Source organism: Colius striatus, chromosome 6 (assembly GCF_028858725.1).
Source record: "Colius striatus isolate bColStr4 chromosome 6, bColStr4.1.hap1, whole genome shotgun sequence".
Taxonomy (NCBI): Eukaryota; Metazoa; Chordata; class Aves; order Coliiformes; family Coliidae; genus Colius; species Colius striatus.
Genome location: NC_084764.1, coordinates 12491672 through 12512192, shown reverse-complemented (window position 1 = coordinate 12512192; position 20521 = coordinate 12491672). Strand labels below are relative to the sequence as shown.

The window sequence follows — 20521 nt, the reverse complement described above, 5'->3', positions numbered from 1 at the left end:
TTCTTTTCTTTTTGAAAGACAGCTGCACATTTTTCAATTGAAAGGTTAGCTTTCAGAGCATAGTTAGAGATCTGCACGAAGTGATAAACTGTTCAATACTCTTTTTTTACAACAAAAAGTAATACCCATTGTTGCACTTTGTAAAACATGAAGCCTCGGTAGCTCCTCTCCAGAGCTGCATCTTCTAATGCCAACTCCAACAAACAAAATGACCTAGTCTGACTAACTGATACACTTTTTGACCTAAAGATTTTATTTGCTTACAAGCAGGACCTGGAAATTAGTTACTCTTTGGTTACCTGAAAGATTTTCTATCCACTTTATTGATGGCTTTGCTAGCCAGCTTTGGAACAGAAAGTGACCCTTGATAAGTCATAGTAACTCCCAGTTGAAATTACTGATCAAATTAACAACTAAAAGAATTACGGTTTATTTTTTATCATTTAATTTTCACTGTGTACCCAGTTTTTCAACTTACTGCAATTTAACTTCTATATACCACAGAAGCAATGGTTCCACTATTTCATATACATGCATAGAGCTCATAAAGATGGACACATCAGTTTCTTGATACTGTTGTTAATTTTCACATGAGAGCAAGGTAAAGTAACACCTCTACATCGATCCAAGTACTAGGGAGACCTCAAAGCTATCCTAACTGCTAGCTTTAGTTTCTTCATTGGCAAAGATACAATATGATACATTTTCAGTACTTAAGGCAGTACAGAGTTAGCCTACCACTTCTGACAGAAGGAAATTGAAACCTGCTTTCATGTCCTGTCTCGATCCACAGCTTGTGCTTACTGTAGGACTCCTCGCTGTAGTAGTGTATCTTTACACCGTTGTGGCATTCAACTTCTTCCGGAAATTCTACAACAAAAGTGAAGATGAAGATGAACCAGACATGAAATGTGATGACATGATGACGGTAACTAAGACATCACTAGCATGCTTTACATTTATTCCTCAATTTTCAAATTGCTATCGAAAATCATGATAATCAAAAAGGGATGTTTTTATTGTTAAATCCATGGGTCTCCTCTTCCTGTTCTATGTCATTCTGAAAATGTGAATGGTCTTGAATGCCCTCTGCATTCTCCAGTGGTCTAAGCTCAACAGTAGAGAGATGACACTCACCAGTATAGGAAGATATTCTGGATTTTTCTCCCAAATACTGTGGTATTTGGTTTGCTGCAACACTTTTACATGTGAAGATGGCAAACCCTCTGAGTATATGGAAGAAATGTTGTCACAAGCCAAAGGTCATCTCAGCAAAAACAGGCTGTGTTTTTCACAGCCCAAATAAACCCAGTTTGTTCCCGATGTCTGCAAGTGTGTGAGCTTTTTGTTGTGTGAAGTACATGACGTCATTAGCACTATTATAAAAGCGTGCTCCAAACTGCTTACAATTAGTAACCTAGTCATGAAGAAAGAATCACAGAATCTTAAGGGCTGGAAGAAGCTAAGGGTGAGTAGAGAAGGATGGAATTAAAACATATTACAGGTGTTAATCTAATGCTACTACTTTACCTTCTGATTTCCAACTGTGGTTAAAGAATGTTTATGTCATATTATAAGATACCCTACAGATATATATTACGGTATGAAGAGGATTCAATTTTATTATTGTATTAAGAATGTAGTATCCCGAGTTTGTGGCCAGGTCATTTCTTCCATGGACTAGTCACCCTCTGCCCAGTCTTATACACCAAAGAATAAAACACCCTCAGAACAGAGACGTGTCATGGACTCACAAAATGATCTTCCCTATTCTTGAACTTTCTTTCAAACACTCAGGGTAAGTCAGATATGGAAATGGTAGAAATTATGAAAACTGGCCAAGTAGTATTATTTAACTGCTCCCTCTGTGAGACAGATACAACAGTCTAGTTATAAAATAGATGTAGGAGTAACTGGAATAATGAAAGTATATTCCATTTTAAACTGCTCTACCAAATGAGGATAATGACTTCCAAGTTGTATGTTAAACTATGATTAAACTAGTACCAGTATCTTACACCAACAGTAAAGTTGCATTATAAAAATAGATGTAACTTTGTTTAGTTGTTTCTTATCAAAGACCAGATTTGTCAGGTTTTTATGCCAATTTTTTAAAACCAGCATTGGTGTCTAAAATGACTTCAGAATTCTGGCTGAGCTTAGAGATTTCTGTTATTTTTAACCCACGTTGTGTGACTGAAGGTGGTTTACAACATTCTGTAGCTGATTAATACAGGAACATCAGAAGTATATCACTCCAGCTGGAAAATCCATTTCAGTATACTTACAGATTTTTCCATGAAGACTTAAATGTTCAAAGAATACAACACAGTAACATTCCTGCAAAGTGATTTCTTCTGTGTGAAGTTGAACACAGACTATGTTTCCTAGATCATAAATAATTTACAATAGACTAAACCTGACATCTAGTATTGCAAAATTTAATTATCCAGAAACCACCTAAACACAGAGATCTACCCCTTGTGAATATGTCACTATTTATTTCATGGCAATATTTGCCAGTATTTCTGAAATCCATTACAAGACTTTAAAAGATGTCCTCTGCTTACTCAGAGTGAGCTTGAACCTTAAAAATCAATATAAGGGGTAGAATATATTTAGATACAGTAACAAATACAAGAAAAATGCCTTAAATGGTCTTAGTCTGTAAAGTAAGAGTAGTGTGTATGATACATGAAGAACAATATTATGTGTTATTGTAACTCGTGAAGGGATTTAGAAGAGCAAAATCAATTAAAAAAAACCCTAGAAAACCAAATAAAAACTAAAACCAACCAGTATAATTCATGGTATCTGTAATTTTCTTTATTCCTTTCTAGTGTTACCTATTCCATATGTATGTGGGTGTGAGAGCTGGTGGTGGTATTGGAGATGAAATTGAGGATCCTGCTGGAGACCCTTACGAAATGTATCGAATCGTCTTTGACATCACATTTTTCTTCTTTGTCATTGTTATCCTACTGGCCATTATTCAAGGTATCATCACTTACCTTAATAAAGGCTGTTAGAATTTAGTTTACTCAGTTTCTGCAATGTATTCAAATTGTATTTGTGTTTGAGGAAAGTTTAGTGGTATTGCTATAAAGGCTTATTCAAGAGTTGATAAAATCATTAATTCTGAAAGTAATAATTGTATACTTGTTGTAAATAATGCATTGTCCCGAGAACAATACAAAGCCAAAATACAAGAAACACAAATCATCTGGCTTACAGTGTTTATGAACATTTGGACAACTATCCAGCAATGACCCAGCTTGTGCAGGATCCCTACCCTTCCTATAAATAATCATTTAAACGTGGAGGGCCTTGCTGTAGACACTCTTCACAGCATTAGTTTGGAACCACCACAGCTGGCTGGAGAATGGAGATTTTCCCCTTAGAAAGGGAAAATAGCATGGAGAGAGGCACCATGGCCACATATCCCTTTCCTCCTTTCTGTAGAGTGATTTGCATTTTTAATTGTTTCATATTTGCAGTTTACAGAGAATGAGACCTCTCTTCAATGAGTATCAGTATTCAATACTTGTATAAACTGACCTAAGGCTATTAGGAAAAAAACACTGGTTTGTGGCAATGCAGTGGCAAAGAAAAATGTGAAACATCTATACTGAGAAAAAGTTATAGATGTCACAGTCCCCAGAATGATCCAACTCTATTCTTGATATGCTGGAAGTGGAGGAATAATGCTTCAAATGTGAAGGTGCATCACAAACTGTCTGGGAGATCTGTGGAAACAGAGTTGCCTTTGTTGAACAAAAGCTGGGATACAAGAGCTCCATGAGGAGGAGGATAAAAAAATTCTTTCACGGGAACAAAAGAGATTGCGGAAGCTTAAATTGACCATTAGATGCCTTGAAATCAGCAGATTGTTACTTTAATTTTTCAACCTACACATAAGTATGTTAAACAAAGACGGTGGAACGTGTCTGGCAGACATTGCTTGCAATATGAATATTGCCAAGTACTGAAGTGTTGCTACTTTTTCATTTGAAATAGGTCTGATCATTGATGCTTTTGGTGAATTAAGAGACCAGCAAGAACAAGTGAGAGAAGATATGGAGGTATGAGTAAGCACACTACATTTTCATTACTATTATTAATCTAGATTGATACCAGTTAAAATAGTGTCTTTGAGTCAAAATTCATTTTTTGCCACAACTTGTGTTTCCAGACCAAATGCTTTATTTGTGGAATCGGCAATGACTATTTTGACACAATCCCACATGGCTTTGAAACACATACTTTGCAAGAACACAACTTGGCAAACTATCTGTAAGTATATTTGACTACTGGAACTACAATAGAGACTTTTCAGCTCCAGAGTAATTTGGGTGCACACAGTGCTCATAATCCTAAAACGGAATTCTGTAGAACTGAGGAATATCTGTGTTCCTTTTTTGTGTCTCAAAAAAACCCAAAACCAAACCTTTTAAAAAAAAAAATCATTTCTTGAAGATTCCCAAAAGATAATCTACAGAGGATAATGTACAAGTCTAATCTATAGTGCACACTTCTGAAACCTTGTGGGAATCGGGAGTTGTATCTGTTTAGATTGTTGCCCAGACTCCCAAGACACTGATCTACTTTCATTAGTAAATAGAGAGCAGTTCAGAAAGGATATTTAAAAAGTTAATTTGGCAGCATTACTTACTCATACAACCATGAAGAGAGCACTGTGCCAGCAGACCAAAGCAGCTGAACTGGTGGTATCTTATAGAAGTCCAGCTTTAGAATCCTGCATCTTAACTTTTAAAATTCACATTTTATCAAATGAGCAGAAGTGTGCCTCCTAGAGTGGAGGCTGCATTATTCCTCACATAGCAACTGACTGCAAAATCAACACACGTTATTTTTGTGAGGCAAATTTCTGTTAACTGTCATAGTTTTACCAATCTAAAACCTTCAAGCTTTTCTTACTATACCAAATTGCTTAACTGGTATATGGGAACTTGTAATTCACAGTAAATTAAAAATAGCCATTTCCTTAATATTAGAATGTATAGTGGATAATCTTTCCAAGCAGGCTGTCTGTTCAAATCAGTATATGTTCCTTTCTTTGCAGTGAAAGCACCTCCAAGTTTAATTCCAAATGCACATCAAAAGTGCCTAACCAAGAACAGTGTAACGTATAAACAGAGCACTGTTAGTACCTCAGTAAGCTCAAGCTCTGCCTTGGAGTGAGGTACCTGAGACAGGCTCAGATTATGAACTATATGACATCAATGTTTGGAAAGCTTGGTGCAGCTGAGTATTTGCCACATTTCTAACTTCCTCCATAGTAGCCATAGTAACCTCCTCCAAGGTGAGATGTTGGAGCATATGTGCATAGGAGTTGGTATATGCCAAATTCAGGTATTGCTCCTAGCACTGAAATAAAGAAAATGTTAAACCATGTTTTTCCATTTGTGCAGATTTTCCATCTGTTAGCACTTCCCCATGAGAAGTGCTGGAGGACAGAATTTTCTCCTTTAACATAAGGACTGTAGCCACGCCTAGCAATACCACTGCTTTGCTGGTTGGCACAGTCTCCCTCATATACCCTAGTCTAGGAAAGGTTAGGCAGAGGTGTTACATTTTCTGCATTAATAACCACCTCATGTGCTTGTTTCAGGTTCTTTCTAATGTATCTCATTAACAAGGATGAAACTGAGCACACTGGCCAGGTGAGTAGAAAATAAAATTCATTTTTTTTCCTTAAGATTATCTTTCATTGTTCTTACCTTCTCAGCCTTGTAGCTGCGTACCACCAGGTGGAACTGATGTACCACCAAGGAGTAGAGGTGGTGCCACTCTCCATGAGAGTCTTCTTCAAGGGAAAGAAAAGGAAGAGTTAAAAAAACAGGAGGAGGTGTGCTATTCTGCCAGCACTGAACTGTCTCAGAAGTCAGTTACTAGTAATCTTGCCGTCATCTCTGAAACAAAACCTTGAAATATACCTGTCTTATTTTTCTCCCAAAATATTAAGTAGTTAAGCTACTATAGCTAGACTCTAAGTTCATATCTATGTACAGATATAGAGAGGTATTTGGATGTGTGTATGTATAATTAATGTTGTTAAGTCCTAAATGTGAAAAAGAGAAAATAGATAGGACTTAATTACATCTTACCTCAAATAAGCAGCTGTTACGCAAACACCATGGAAGTACCTGACACATCTATGTTTTCCAAGCAAACTAAAACACTTTATATCTACAGATTGTTTGCTCGCTGTAGCGAGATTAATTAATTTACACTTACACAGTTTTTCTAATATGGCTCAAATTTCAGTGGTACTGAATCAATAAAGTGCAGAACAATACTTTTACAAACATTCTTGAGTTTCAATGTCATCACATTTCTACTCCGTGGCACAGTGCCTGGTTATTGTCAGAAGTTTATCTAGAGGACTAACTGCAAGGTCTCCATTAAAATAAATACTCTTTATTGTTTTCAGGAGTCATTTGTGTGGAAGATGTACCAAGAAAGATGTTGGGATTTTTTCCCAGCAGGGGACTGCTTCCGGAAACAGTATGAGGATCAACTTGGCTAATATCACAAAAGAAATTATTACTTCATGAACTGTTAAGGATACAGTATACAAAACAATTCTTCTCATGATGTAATTTCACAGCATGTATTTGCTTTAAAATTCTTTAAACTTCAAGACATAACATAAAATTTGGCACTATTTCAGAGGCTTTTTGTACCCACCACAAATGAAACAGATCTTTTGTTGGAATTTTAATTATAAAAGAAAACTATGCCAGATTAATTTAAGCCTTCCAGTTCTAACATGGTCTGAAATGATAACTTTTTTACCACATCATTAACCTAGTGTTTGGCAGTACAGCTGACAGGGCTACAAGATGTCTTAGCTGCACATTTGACATTTAAAAACTTGAACATCAGAGGCTATGCCTCCAAAAAATATTTTGACTAACTACTGTCCAGTTTTTCCCCTCAGTATTTGCTAGTGAATGTATTAAGATACAGCTTGAAAAGCTTTAAGCAGTTAAAAAGAAAACATTTTCAAACACTCCGTCAACCTTGAAACATCAAGTGCCTTAAAACCTCTGTAGACATAGCTATGCAAACTTTTTATTTACGTTAATGGATCTGTTCATCTAGAACACTAACTGTATTGCTTTTCTTTCTGTATGAAATTGCATTTGAAGTTTGTTTATACATTACCTTCAATAACAGCTTATTAGATGCTGCTGTTAAAAGACATACACTGTACGAAAAAACACAATTTAAATCTTAGGCCAAAATAAAACAATGCTCTATGGTCACCTGCAAGTAGATGCTGCTAGGATTATGCATTTTTTTTTCTCATAATAAAAAGTGCCCACTGCAATAAAGTATTATAAACCAAATATTACCTTTTGTGTCTTCCTCATTTTTTCTGCAATATGGAGATGTGGCATGAGGATGGTGACTAAAAACACACGTATTCATTGTTCATTCATAGCTTTATTTGAAAGACTATATAGAGCAGGTACAAGCTGAAATAACTGTTCTCTTAGTGTGCCATAGCCTGCATTTTTATCAAAGAAAATGCCAGCAAATAACACCAAACATTTGGCATGCTGAAAAGTTAAGTGAATGAGATAAAGGAAATAACAAAGAGATAAAGACAGATTCAGCTTTCTGCTTAACGTTTGCAATATTCAGTTATTCACGTAAGAGAATTTGAACTTCAGGAAATCATGCTGTCCAGCCAATCTTCAAGCTCTTCCTCAGTGACATTTTTAGATGTACTTTGCTGTTGCTGTGATGTTGTACTCTTCTCTTCAGGCATATTTGGTTTTAAAGTGTCTAGAAAAGTGAAAAGAACAGACTTCAAAATCTAGAAACAATTCCACACCAGCTCTTTGGCCTGGATAATTTCCCTTTTTCATGCAGAACTGACTCTATTGAAACACACTTTCTCTTTCTTGAAGAATAGCATCTCATATTCAAAAAATAGTAGCAACAATTGAAAAAAAAAAAAAAAAGAAAAAGCAGCAGCTTAATAAGCTCTACCAGAGCACTGTGGCTTCCATGTGATTCAAGGAGGCAGGACTTGGTCAGTGGCAGACAGATTGTAAGTGATCCCCCTACTGTGATCTGTTTGTGATCCTGTCTGATGCCAAGTTTAATGTCGAAGAGGAGCAGGAGGCCACAACAGCTTGTCCTGTGTAATTATTACAGCATGATCCCAGTCTCTGTGTTGATGTTAAGAGATTTACACTATATGTTGGAGCAGAAAGAGTGACATGCCACTGAAAGGAGAGTGCAGTGCAAGGCTCTCTTCAGTAACAAGACCTGCTGTATTACCTGTGGTGGCATCTTACACGTTCAGCCATCTTGGACTTAAAGTTTTAAGATAGTATGAAAACTGTACACAAAAAAAAAATCAGAGATACTAAAAATTCTCTTACAGCTCTGTGAACCAGCGATGGGTACCAACTCATCTCCATCCAGACTAAAAACAGTAGTATAACTTCTAGGAATGCAAACAAAAGGAAGCTGATTCTTCTAAAATATTAAATCTTTTGCATAAGTTTGGCTCTGTTTTGTAAAAATCAATGCTAGTAAAGTTTGCTAATAGCATTTATAACAAGTCATCAGAAAAAGCTGATGTTTCTTCTGCATATTATTAGCACACTGAATGAAGGGCTAATAATGTTACATTAAAAAAAAATTATCTTCCTCTCTCTGAAGTTCTCTAGTAGAATATTCATTTTTTTCAATTTTGAATTTTGACGAATCCTACAACCAGAGTTGTTCTGTAGAAAAACTGCTCTTAATACTTAAAATGAGATTTGCTTTATTTAACTTTAGTTCAGTGGAGAGTTAAATTTGAAAACGAAAAAATGGGTCAGAATATAGCCCCAGTCAAATGAAATACAATATGACACAGGTGATAACAGCTGGCTAATCAAGAGTTCAAAAACATCACTGAAACAGAGTGATGGAAATTAAGTAAGGGCATGATGGAGAGAAAAGAAATCTTACCATTTTCCTTAACATCTGTTTTCAAGTCTTTCTCAGTTGATTTGTTGTAGGATAACGCATCTGACACAGGTCTGTTTTCTGTAGCACCAGGAGCATCTAGATTTAGAAGAAGATCTAGTTCTTCATCCAAATTGTCAGTCTCTTGCTTTGATAGAAGACTGGTTCTTTGAAATGGTTCTCCTGCACTTGCCATGGGACCATTCTTACTTCCAGGCTCAGAGGGAACAACAGAATCACCAACGGGATGGGTGACCAGCCCCATTTCACTTGGAGCCAGAGACTGTCGGAACAGAAGCTCTCTCCTCTTGTTGCCTTCAGTAATTTTAGTTTTCATTCGGGGGAGCTCTACAGGTGTTGATGCCTAAGAGTACAAGAAAGCACATGAGTCAGAAGAACTGAATTCAGAAGTCAACCGAAGTTATTTTCATGATACTTTTACAAAAGCAACTACAAAATGCAAACTCCTTTTATCCCTTATTATGGAATATGAGACTGTATGCTAAATTCCATGCAAGTTCTATCGTTTCACAAATACTTCTTGAAGAGTTACTTTTCTTTAATTCTCCTGTAATGAAATCCCATCAGTACTCTGAATACATCTAGAAATGTTATCCCATGTTAGGCTTTCCCTCTAAAATTCCAATGTTGAAAGTAATCCCATACTACATGTTGCTGAAAATAATTTAGCTAAAGTTGTAGTCAATAGCTGTGTATTTTTTTAAATGAAACCAAATTACAAAACATTATCAAGTAGTGAAATGAGAAATGGCAACTCATTATTTAACTGTGGAACACAGATTCTGCTTTATCAGGATGCCTTGGCATTAATAACACTGCAGAGTATCTGATGACCACTTCAACAGTCAGAACAAGACGACAAAGAGGAAATATCATAACACATCCTTCATAACCCTGATAAAAGCTAAAAACCACAACTAGAACTCATAAGAGCATCATTGTCTTTGAAAATAACACATTTGCAATGTTCAGCTCACACAACTCCAAACAGGCAAAATTTCTTCTGTAAGGCTCATGTTTCCTTCTCCTCAGTTGAGCAGATGTTTGAGGTGGGGTTTTTTCCTACAAACTTGGGGTTTATATTGAAATCTCATCAGTTCTTCTGCCCTTACATGAATATTTTCTTTTCACTGCCTGAAGAAACATTTTTTCCTAATCTGTTACTTCGTTACTTTTTTTAACCAAAGCATAAATGATACTTTCTTCACCTGTTTAATTGGCAGTTCTATACCTTCTAATACTGATCTAAGTTTAATTCATGAAATAATCATGTATGTTTATATTGTGTCTACAGAAGAGTAAAACAAAATTGGAACAATTAAGAGGAAAGACTGTGAAAGCACTTTCAAAATTCTGATGGAAGCTTTTAACAGCTGCTAACAAGACAAGCTAACAGAAACCCAGTGCAGTCATTCCCATGTCAAACGCTCTTGATGCTGCACATCGAAGCATTTTGTTTAAAGCCAGCAATGCACAAAACGTGCTGATGAAGGGTTATCCTGCATTACTTGCCATGTGACCTGCTGGTCTCAAGAAATGTATTTATTTATAAAATACATTCTACTTGAGAAAAGACCAAGTTTAAAGTACTCATTTCATGGGTTGTTTCCCTTAAAACATTTGTGTTTTCTTGTGAAAAATCCACAGCATTACCTGCACAAGTTCAGCATCTACATTCAACCTCAGGTGTAGGGGCAATTCCTGAAGAGCCTGGACCAAGGACTGGCAGTCAACGGAAAGTGCAGATAACTGAAATATAATTCAACACACGTTACACTTGTATTACATAAAGATATCAATAATGACTTTAATCTATTAAATTCCCCAATTCCACACATCCAAGGAATGTGAAGAACAATCCACTGAATAATAAGAATTCATAGTTTGAATTACAGTTTGGCTAAATTACCATATAAAGGCCTACAATGCAAAAAATCACTTAAAGGTTTAGAAATAAGCTATAAATGGAATGCTCCTTAGGCAATGGCTTGAAAATCCAAAGTAGGAAATAGTTTATTGTTGATAATGTCATAATAATCTCTTTTAACTGAAATATCTTTTAATCTATGTATGCTGTCAGAAGTACCACTTTTTAATTAGCTGCTACTATTTTCTAAACAATCTAACCTCACAGCTTATATGTAGCTCTACTATTTTTAGTGCCTAAACAACATGGAAAGTTTATATTTTCCATCTTTTAAAACACTGTTTTGATACTTGCAAAAGTAACAAACCATACTTACATACACTTCTAAAAGAGACAAGATATTCAAGAAAGATACTCTGCAGCTGCCCAGATTAACTATCACTTAAAACAGGTATTGAAGTTTCCTTTTCTCTTGATCCCTTTTGGTTTTGCCTTTAAATTATTAAAAACAAATTTACTCAAAATGAACCAGCAATATTTATTGTTTTTTACAGAACACCTTGGACTTTGGTAGACTTGAACAGATTAAGACCACAATAGCGCAGAACGTTCTGAGCACATTCACCATCAATGCAAAAGATAATTTGATATCCATCAGATGTAATGAAGTCTGACAGCAAAATGCTGCAGTTCACTCTATACTCTCATTTTCATAGAAGCAGAGAAGCTGCTTCTAAATCTAGCATAAAGAGGCAACAATTTGTCCTTCTACATATGGTACAAACCAACACAGACATTTAGAAGTCCAAATACTCAGGAGAGTGTGGTTTGTGCCGCATCATAAGAGACTGTCAAAAGAATTCACACTGCTTTCAAAAGCCAGGAAATAGGATGGTTTTTGACATCTGCACATAGAGCAACAATAAACATCACAGAGGTAGTGTGTTCTGACAGCATGTTTACAAAATTTATATACATTTTAAAAAGAAACCATGCAGTTGATTTAACAGCTTCTTCTATCCAAACTCTAGTTCTGGTATCCAGTAATGAGAGTATAAGGACCAAAAAAGTATCTGATAGTTAGAATTTTTCTTCTTTACTAATTACTTTAGAATGGATCAGGAATCACTGCCAAAGATAATTCACTGGTATAAGTAACCTCAAAAAATCCTCAACAAACAATTCTTGGGTGCAGCAATGACCTAGAACTTTAGTAAATCCAGATCTGAAAATCAAATACAGCTTGTGCACATTTACAAAGGACATGGAAATCATATGAATACAGTACTATAAAAAATTGTAAAGAGTCAAGTATCACTGAACAAAATCTAAGTGCATTTGGGAAAAGCTAAGTACACTTGCAAGGAGATTAATGTGAATGAACAATGCAAATGAAGGTGAAAATGGAGACAAGAGAAGGAAAGGCTGAAGGTGAAGGAAAAGAAGAATTAAGAGAAACAACATAATGCAAGCAAAAATTCAATATCCCAGTAGATAGTTCACTAACTGTGGTGTTTGAATAAAAAAAACAAAGGGATCAAAGCAGTATTTAATAAATTCTAAATGTTTCTGGGCACATGTAGCTATTTGTTCCAGAAAACAATTACACACATGCTTTGTTGCTGGAACTGCCATTTCTTACTGAAAAATCCAAATTACTATAATCTGTTTGACTTTTAAATTGCAGGTTGTGTTGCAAAAAAAATTTTATTGCATTTTATCAGTATATAATAAAGCAAATCCAAGACTACTTTTTGTAACAATGAATGATAATATTCTTAATAAACTGAAAATTCATTATTGTTCATATCACTGTTACATTTCCATTCAACATTTCAAACTGATGCTTTGCCACTGCTTTGTAAATAATAGGGAATAGGAACTTATCTGCAACTATTTTTGTGCTCCTTCTGCCTTATTTTTTTCCCTTGTAATCACTTTGCTTGGTTCACAATTCTCTAGTCTTGTGCATAATGTATAGACAGGCAAATAATTAGAAACAGGTGAGCAAAGAGACAAAGGCAATGAATTTGGCAAAGTGGATCTAGGAAGAAAATTAGACCTGGATCCAGCTTTCAAAAAAAGAAAAAGCAGTCAAAAGCAAACAAGTTAGAAAGCAGAGACAATATGAAAAATTAGATAACACTATGAAACTATCTGGGGAAGGATTGTGGACTAAAATAAGGGTAATGGCGACTAGTGCAGTAGAATGTTTCAAACTGATATAAGGACAGTGAAACACAGGAAACAGCTTGAAACTAATTTAGTTGGGGCAGGATGAATTACTACAGTTTGGTAGGGACAGAGGCAGAAGAACCAGTCCACCACAGCACACCTCACAATGAGTGACAGCATGGGATCACCTCCAGGCTTGTGTCGTCTCATCACTGACACAAACAAGAGTATTTGTAAAATCTGCTGGCAACACGCAACTTCTCTCTACTTACGCTGGCTTTAGCCATTCAGAAATTAATGTGTTCAATTCATCACAATGCTCTAGTGACAAGCCTATGAGGAAGTTAGAAAGAAATGAATATTCCTGATAGTGATATCCTGCACACTCAGAGCAGGAAGAACTGATAAGGAAAAAACCCACAGTCATTGAAAGACTGAATACCACCAAACAAACATATGATGGTTTAAACAAATGTTGTACTGTGTTTTATTTCATCAGTTTGACTTTCCAGCTTCGATGTACTTTTAAATACCACTTCCCAGAAAATAAGTATTGTCACTACTTTAGGAAACAAATAGGCAACTTTTAAAGTTTGACTATGTTTCAAGAAGCACACCTTTGCAGCAATTTTAAGAAAAGCTAGGAAGACAAAAGCATTTTTCATGCAATAATTTAAGTGACTTAGGTGAAGAAGACAGCTGCAGAGATTAAGACACTTTCCAGTATCCTGATATAGAAAACAGCAGACTCTTATTGATTTGCTCCTTTTTATTCCAGCATCAAGCATCCACATAGAAATAACATAAAATCTAATTGGTCCTATAGTATTTTGGAGGTGAAATTTCAACCAGAGGACATGAAGTGTTCAGACATAAATTAATAAAAGTATATAGAATTAAAAGTGCTATTATTGTATTAAGCCCATTTGTTGCTGAAAGCACAACAGCCTAGATATTCTGTACCAGGCAGTTATTCATGCAAATTCACTTGGCTGCTGTTACCTGGTTATGGCATATGCTTTCTCTGCCCCATTCCTTCTCGTCAGCGAATCGGAACTGTGTAAAGGAATCTCCTAAAGAAGGAAAAATAAATACAGTTTGGTTTTTTTTTTTAATAACAAGCTCTCTCAAAAGTTCCAAACCACACAGAAGTACATTCAATGAATAAAGGTCATGTCTTCAACAAATTTACATTTAATCTTAATGCTGCTTGCATTTACAATACTAAAATTCTTTAAGTCAAAGTTCCAAAGATCTTTTAATCTATAATTTGCAAAACAATACTGAAAAAGGCATGAGAAAAATCAAATGAGGAGGCGCTAGCTGCCATGTCAACAGGCAAGATTTTCACTGAAAAGTCCAATTTGGAGAAGACCATGTCCATTCACGGAGTGCACTTTTTATTAATGACTTTGAAAATTCTAAAGACAGACCTTCTCTTATCAACACACTAATCTCTCTTAAAATGGATTCTAAATGTCCTAAAAATCAGTTTGCACAAGTCAAGTAAAGACTTCTTACTGTCTGGTAGCTAAAATTATCCAGATTCTCCCTTCCTTGAACTACTTCCTACTTCAGCATGTCATGAAAACAAGGCACTGAACCCCAAACTATAATTCATGAGCCTGAATTAAAGGGACTGAATTAAAAGAAACCTTAAATAGGGCTAATTAAGCTACATAGGTAACTTAGTCACAGGATCTTGTAACGTTCTACCCTGTTCCTCTATGACACTAGGAACTTCCTTTTACTATAGGGGGGGCTCAGGTTATTATTTTGATTTAGATGCGATATTTCTATGGCAGTACCATGCTGGATTGCAAAAGACAGTCCAATAAATTTATTCATTTAAAAAAAAAAAATCACATGACAATTCCATGACATCAAAATATTAATAAGGTCTGTGATAGAGGAAAAATGAAAGGTTAGAGTTGCAAAAAGGTAGTCAAATGTACAGAGGAATAGAAAGATATTGCTAATGCAAAGTATGGAACATATGTCATCTTATGTCATGCAGTTTGAGAACAAATATATGTTTCAAGAGTTTTACTGGAGAAAAAAACCAACCAAACAAAATAAATCCTGTTGAATGATTGTGTAAAGGAGATGAAATTTGATACGAAGAACTGCAGATCACCTGTAAGTCACTAGAATTTGCAGCTGACTGCTGGGCTAAAGCAACAGTTCATTTTTTCCCAACCTCTAACAGAAGATGAATGTGCTAGAAGAAATTTTCAATGACATTACTGACAACTGAGCATCTAACTTCCATTTGGCTCTCAATATCCTAACTGCCATTCACACTTTCGACAACTCCTGAACCATGCTCTTAATCCTACATACAAAATGCAATAATGTAGTGTGCTGTCCCCCAAACTGGCATCTTTTCCCTTGTCTGCCTGTCCCAAAAGGTAGGGTAATTCAGCCTTTCAGAAATTTTACTCAGCAGTGCAGCCATCAGCCAGCTCTGTTTTGGAAACAGAATGAATAAACAGCTAAATGGCATAGTAATTAGCATATTTCTTTGCCAGACAATAAAAAAAGGGAGACCTAACAATCTCCCAGCTGGAATGAGAAATCTATTGGCCAAGGGTTTTTTTTAAATATACATTTGAAGTACATTTCTAATTTACTGCATGTCATGCATGCTCACTGGGTATGCAGTGTACTCATATGCTAATCACACTATGTACCTGGCATGTCCATCATCATCTTCAGAACCATCCCAGCAAGAAAGTGACTTTCTCAGAGGAGTATTTATATAGATATTTATGAACATTTTCATGTTGAGCTTGAATTTGCACCTCTATTAGGTTTATCCAATGTTATTCGGCATTACTGGGCCTGATAATTTAAACTTTGGTTTATATTCCTTAAACAGCTATTTTGAAAACAGTAACAAACAGTACAACTGCAAGTAACTAAAATTAAGGACCAAAATTAACATTTAGATATCTAACAAGCAGCCAAATTTTATAAATGTTTAGTTCATACAATTCACAAATACCAGGTTCCATGACAGCTACGTATGATCAGCACAATGGAAAAATAAGATCCTGTATTTATGTATCTATCTGGGGATGCAAATACTTATCTTGAACACCCACAGCTGACTCACTGCTGACAAAGTTGCCTTGCTTATCATCAAACACATCACAATAGTAAATAAATGCATCTGTTTCAAAATATCTAGAACACAGCTAATAAGAATCAATGCTGAAAATTAAAGAAAACCAAATTAATTATTCAGCCTCATGATTCTAAAATGGGTATGAAAGTGTGTAAAATAATGTTTTAACAATTCATATTTTAAAGGCTTGATTTAGTCCCATATGTAAAGAAGTTTTATTGAAAAGTAATTAAACCAAGCAATTCTTAAAGCCTTCATACTATTAAAACAAAAGCATAAGTATTTTCTTCCAATATCCCCAAGACTCACTGAGTTATTTCTCATGCTGTGTCACATAGAAAATAAAGAGTTTTACTCCTTTGTAAGAGCAGAGGAAATTGAACTAAAGGATTAGTCAAATGCTTTCAGTATCTAAGATGACCAGATGTAAACCAGCTAAGCAAACCTACCTCATGATGAAAATCCACTGGGATCAAGAACTGCTTTATGATTCTCCACACTCACAAAGTTGGTAATAGCAGATCCTCAGATTGATATTGTATGGCTGAATTAAAAGGCATGACTTAAACTTGTAGTATAACTAGGCTCCTTAAGTTAACAAAGCATGCCTTTCAAATGAAAAAGCAATAACTGCAATTCACAGTAGCACATTTAATGCAAATTAGGTTAATGAGAATGTTGGTCTAACCAATTGTCTTTTCACAAATTCTTTTACCCCGAAAATAAGTTCCTTTTATGCCATGAATACTAATCACACATCTTGCACTGACTGCAAGTTCCAACATAAAAAATATTTTTCTTCTTGTGAATAGTTTTCATGTTACTTTCAAATATCACTTGGCCTTCAACTACACAGCACCTAACAATAATGCATTCAAGTAAATCTCACACTTTGATAGCATTCATAATAAACCTTAATATTCTTTATTGTACAAAACATAACATTATTGTGAAAGAACATGTCTAAACCACCATGTTTTCCTACCACTTCAATGTATTTTAAAGCTAAATAAATTAATTTAAATAGAACACATTTCAAAGTCTCATTAGCCCAATTACCTCTTAATACATTCATTAACAGAATCAAATAAATCTCATCTGTAATCTGTAATAAATATTTTCCTATCTGTGAAATTATATGACTCTAAAGTAGAAAAAATTGAAGAAAAATGGTTTTCAAGTAAGAAAACTAAAACATCTGTGGAATAATTTTGTTAATTTAAGCCCCTTAATTTTTAAAAAAATGGTGGTTTTGCCTGGGCCAGGTTGTGCTAGTGAGGGGCCACAGGGGTGGCTTCTGTGAACAAACAGCTGCCAGAAGCTTCCCCTGTAGCTGACAGGGCTAATGACAGTCAATTCTGACCCAGGCCTGGACAATTAGTGACTGAGATAAGACCTATGTGGTTAATGTATTTAAGAAGGAGAAGAAATTGCTGCACAGCTGTAAACTGCAGCAGCAACAGGGAGTGAGAATGTGAAAACATCTCCACAGACACCAAGGTCAATGGAGAAGGAGGGGTATGAGGTACTCGGGGCCTGAAAGAAAGACTTCCCTGTGATGGGTGGTAAAGATCATGGTGAGGCACCTGTGCCCCTGCAGCCCATGAAAGCCACCAGGGAGAAGAGACCCACTCACAGCCCATGAAAGAGCCCATGCCGGAGTGGGTGGACGCCTGAAGGAGACTGTGACTCTGTGGGAAACTCACCCTAAAGCAAGTTCCTGGCAGGACCTGGGAGTCCGTGGGGAGAGAGGAGCCCATGCCAGAGCAGGTTTGCTGTCAGGACTTGTGATCCTGTGAGGGACTCAAGGCTGGAGCAGTTGGTACCTGAAGGACTGTTCTCCTAGTGGGTGACCCCTCCTACCCCCCCCAGATCTGCCCCTGTGGGAGGCCCCATACTGGAGTAGTTCATGAGGAACTGTAGCCCATGGGACGGATTCACATTAGAGAAGTTCGTGAGGGACTGTCTCACATGGGGAGTGACCCCACAGTGTAGCAGTGGGAAATGTGAGAAGGCCTCCCCCTGAGAAGAAGCAGCAGCAAAGTCCATCTGTAATGAACTGACCATAACCCCCATCCCCTGTGCTGCTGGGTGGAGAAGGAAGGAGAGTCCTGGGAAGAAGGAGGGGGGATGGGGGTGGGGGGAAGGTGTTTTAAGACTGGATTTTATTTCTCATTTCCCTGCTCTGTTACGATTGCTTACTAATAAATCAAACCATTTCTCCCCAAGTTGAGTCTGTTTTGCCTGTGATGCTAATTGCTGAATGATCTCCCTGTCCTTATCTCGACTCATGAACCTCTAGATATATTTGTCTCTCCTCTGTTAAGTTGATGAGGGGGAGTGATATTACAACTTGGTGGGCACCTGGTCCTCAGCTTGGGCTAAACCTCCACATTACTGAAAGACAAAGAAAAAATATTCTATAGTGTTACAGATCTTCAAATTGGAGGGAAGTGAACAAACAAAGAATATAGCATGACCCTGCCATGACTGTAAAGCAGCACCGTAAGGACAAATACAAGATTCTAAACCCATTTCTAAATCAGAATTTACCTTCTCCTAAATAAGTACCAATGATTTTAATATACCTGTTTAAGGTTTTCCAATCTTTGTTCATCTCCCATTTATTTTTTCTTGGTAATTCAAGACTCTGTCTACAAGTCTGTTTAGTCAGCTAAATAATATGCAATAAATTTATGACAGCATCATGCAGCTGAACCAAATAAACTACAAGAAAAAACTACAACTTTGCTATATTTGGGAAATCCACAGTGAAACACAAAATATCTCAAAAAAAGCAGCCTTTATGTATTACACTAGTGAAAGTTCTTCCTGAGTTATTAAATTGAGAAGATTCTCTTCAAAGAAAGTTTCTCTTTAGAACAGATTTTAAGCATTTTTTCAGGTTTAACTTGCAAGATAACACTTTCTCTCTCTATTGATCCCCAGTTCATCACTATTTATGATGGATATAACATCAAAGCAAGCTAACTGCCTGTTCCACCACTCTTCTTTATTGGTTGCAACAAGGCAGAAGGAAAGAGATGTTAATTTTGAAGTGAAAAAAGGAACCAGATCCTCCAGTTTTCTGCTGGGAAAAACAATCAGAATTGAAGAGTTTAAGCATGAATGATGCATGAAATCTTATCCAACATCAGTGTTTCATATGAGACTGACCAACTACCAGTCAGAGAGAAGATAAGCAACATATTCTTTCCCTTTCAGTAATGCAAGACTTCATATAGAAGGTCTAAGAGAAGATGGAAAACTATAGATCTGGGAAAAGTCAACAACTAAGTCAGTCATAAATTTTGAGTTAACTTAGGAGCCCAAAGATAAAACTAAAGCTTTACAGTCTTTTGGGATGAATTATGTGTGTGAATCTATCTCAAACTGGAAGAAAAAGCATGAGAAAACTCCCAACCATCCATGCCACGGTTTGCTCTGACTAGTAGCCTTTGAAAACAGTATGGCAACAGTAAGGACCACAAACTGGGTACTTTTCAACATCCTTGAAATGAAAAAATGTCTTTTCTCATTACACAGCGTTTCCAACATAATGTGATTTAGATATACATAGATTTATATTTATAGCTATCAATATTTTTTAGATGCACAAATATGTTTTTATATATACATAATATCTATTAATTGTCTATCTACAGTTAATGCTTACTTTATATAAAAATCTCTTTGGATATAGTACTGAATATCTCCTGTTATAAGACACCTAATGGTTTCCCTTTACATCCTACAAAAGCAGACATCCATATATACAAATTCATAATAAATATTCTTCCAACACAACAAAATATATGTTCTGCAAAGGTTTCCTATGCACAATTTTATACACATCATAAACAGATACAATTATTTTCCCACAATGAGGTAATATATAATACTAAGAAACAGACTTCTGGAAGATTCAAAGCTTCCAAAGCCTCTTCATGGCATTTCTAATGACATCACTAATTTCTGTTTCTACTTTTTACATTTTTCTACTTTGGCAGAGTACATACTGTAGCTATTATCTTTTAGTCTGACTAAGGCTGCAGTATGCTACTTATGCGATTTGCCACAAGCATAGACTGAGTAATAGCAATTTTCAGAATGTGAGAATACAAAAACAGCAGATACAGACCCTGTAAGAACTGAGTATCTATTAGTTTTCTTCAGATACTATTAAGATCAGTAACACTGCAAGTCAGTGCAAAGTCTGTCTTTTGTCAAGAAAACGACACGTATTTCTACACACCATGCCGTCACCACAAGTACTTTAGCACAACCTCCTTTTTGCCCTAGCTTTGCTGCTCACCAATATGATGCACAGA

At 36.0% G+C, this 20521-nt stretch overlaps 2 protein-coding genes across 2 annotated transcripts in view; one reads left to right on the top strand and one right to left on the bottom strand.

Annotated features, from left to right (window-relative positions):
- The window catches only part of RYR3 (ryanodine receptor 3), a 184628-nt gene extending 178078 nt beyond the window's left edge, over positions 1 to 6550 (top strand). Inside the window, exons 99-104 of the mRNA XM_061998183.1 lie at positions 794 to 928; positions 2841 to 2997; positions 4018 to 4082; positions 4193 to 4293; positions 5633 to 5684; positions 6455 to 6550. Coding sequence (XP_061854167.1) covers positions 794 to 928; positions 2841 to 2997; positions 4018 to 4082; positions 4193 to 4293; positions 5633 to 5684; positions 6455 to 6550 — 606 coding nt within the window. The remainder of the gene's footprint in view (positions 1 to 793; positions 929 to 2840; positions 2998 to 4017; positions 4083 to 4192; positions 4294 to 5632; positions 5685 to 6454) is intronic.
- Positions 6551 to 7453: 903 nt separating this feature from the next.
- Positions 7454 to 20521, bottom strand: part of AVEN (apoptosis and caspase activation inhibitor) — a 108382-nt gene continuing 95314 nt past the window's right edge. Inside the window, exons 3-6 of the mRNA XM_061998750.1 lie at positions 14063 to 14133; positions 10672 to 10767; positions 9001 to 9361; positions 7454 to 7818 (exon numbers count right to left, since the gene is read on the bottom strand). Of these exons, the coding sequence (XP_061854734.1) occupies positions 7700 to 7818; positions 9001 to 9361; positions 10672 to 10767; positions 14063 to 14133 (647 nt within the window). The 3' untranslated portion in view covers positions 7454 to 7699. The remainder of the gene's footprint in view (positions 7819 to 9000; positions 9362 to 10671; positions 10768 to 14062; positions 14134 to 20521) is intronic.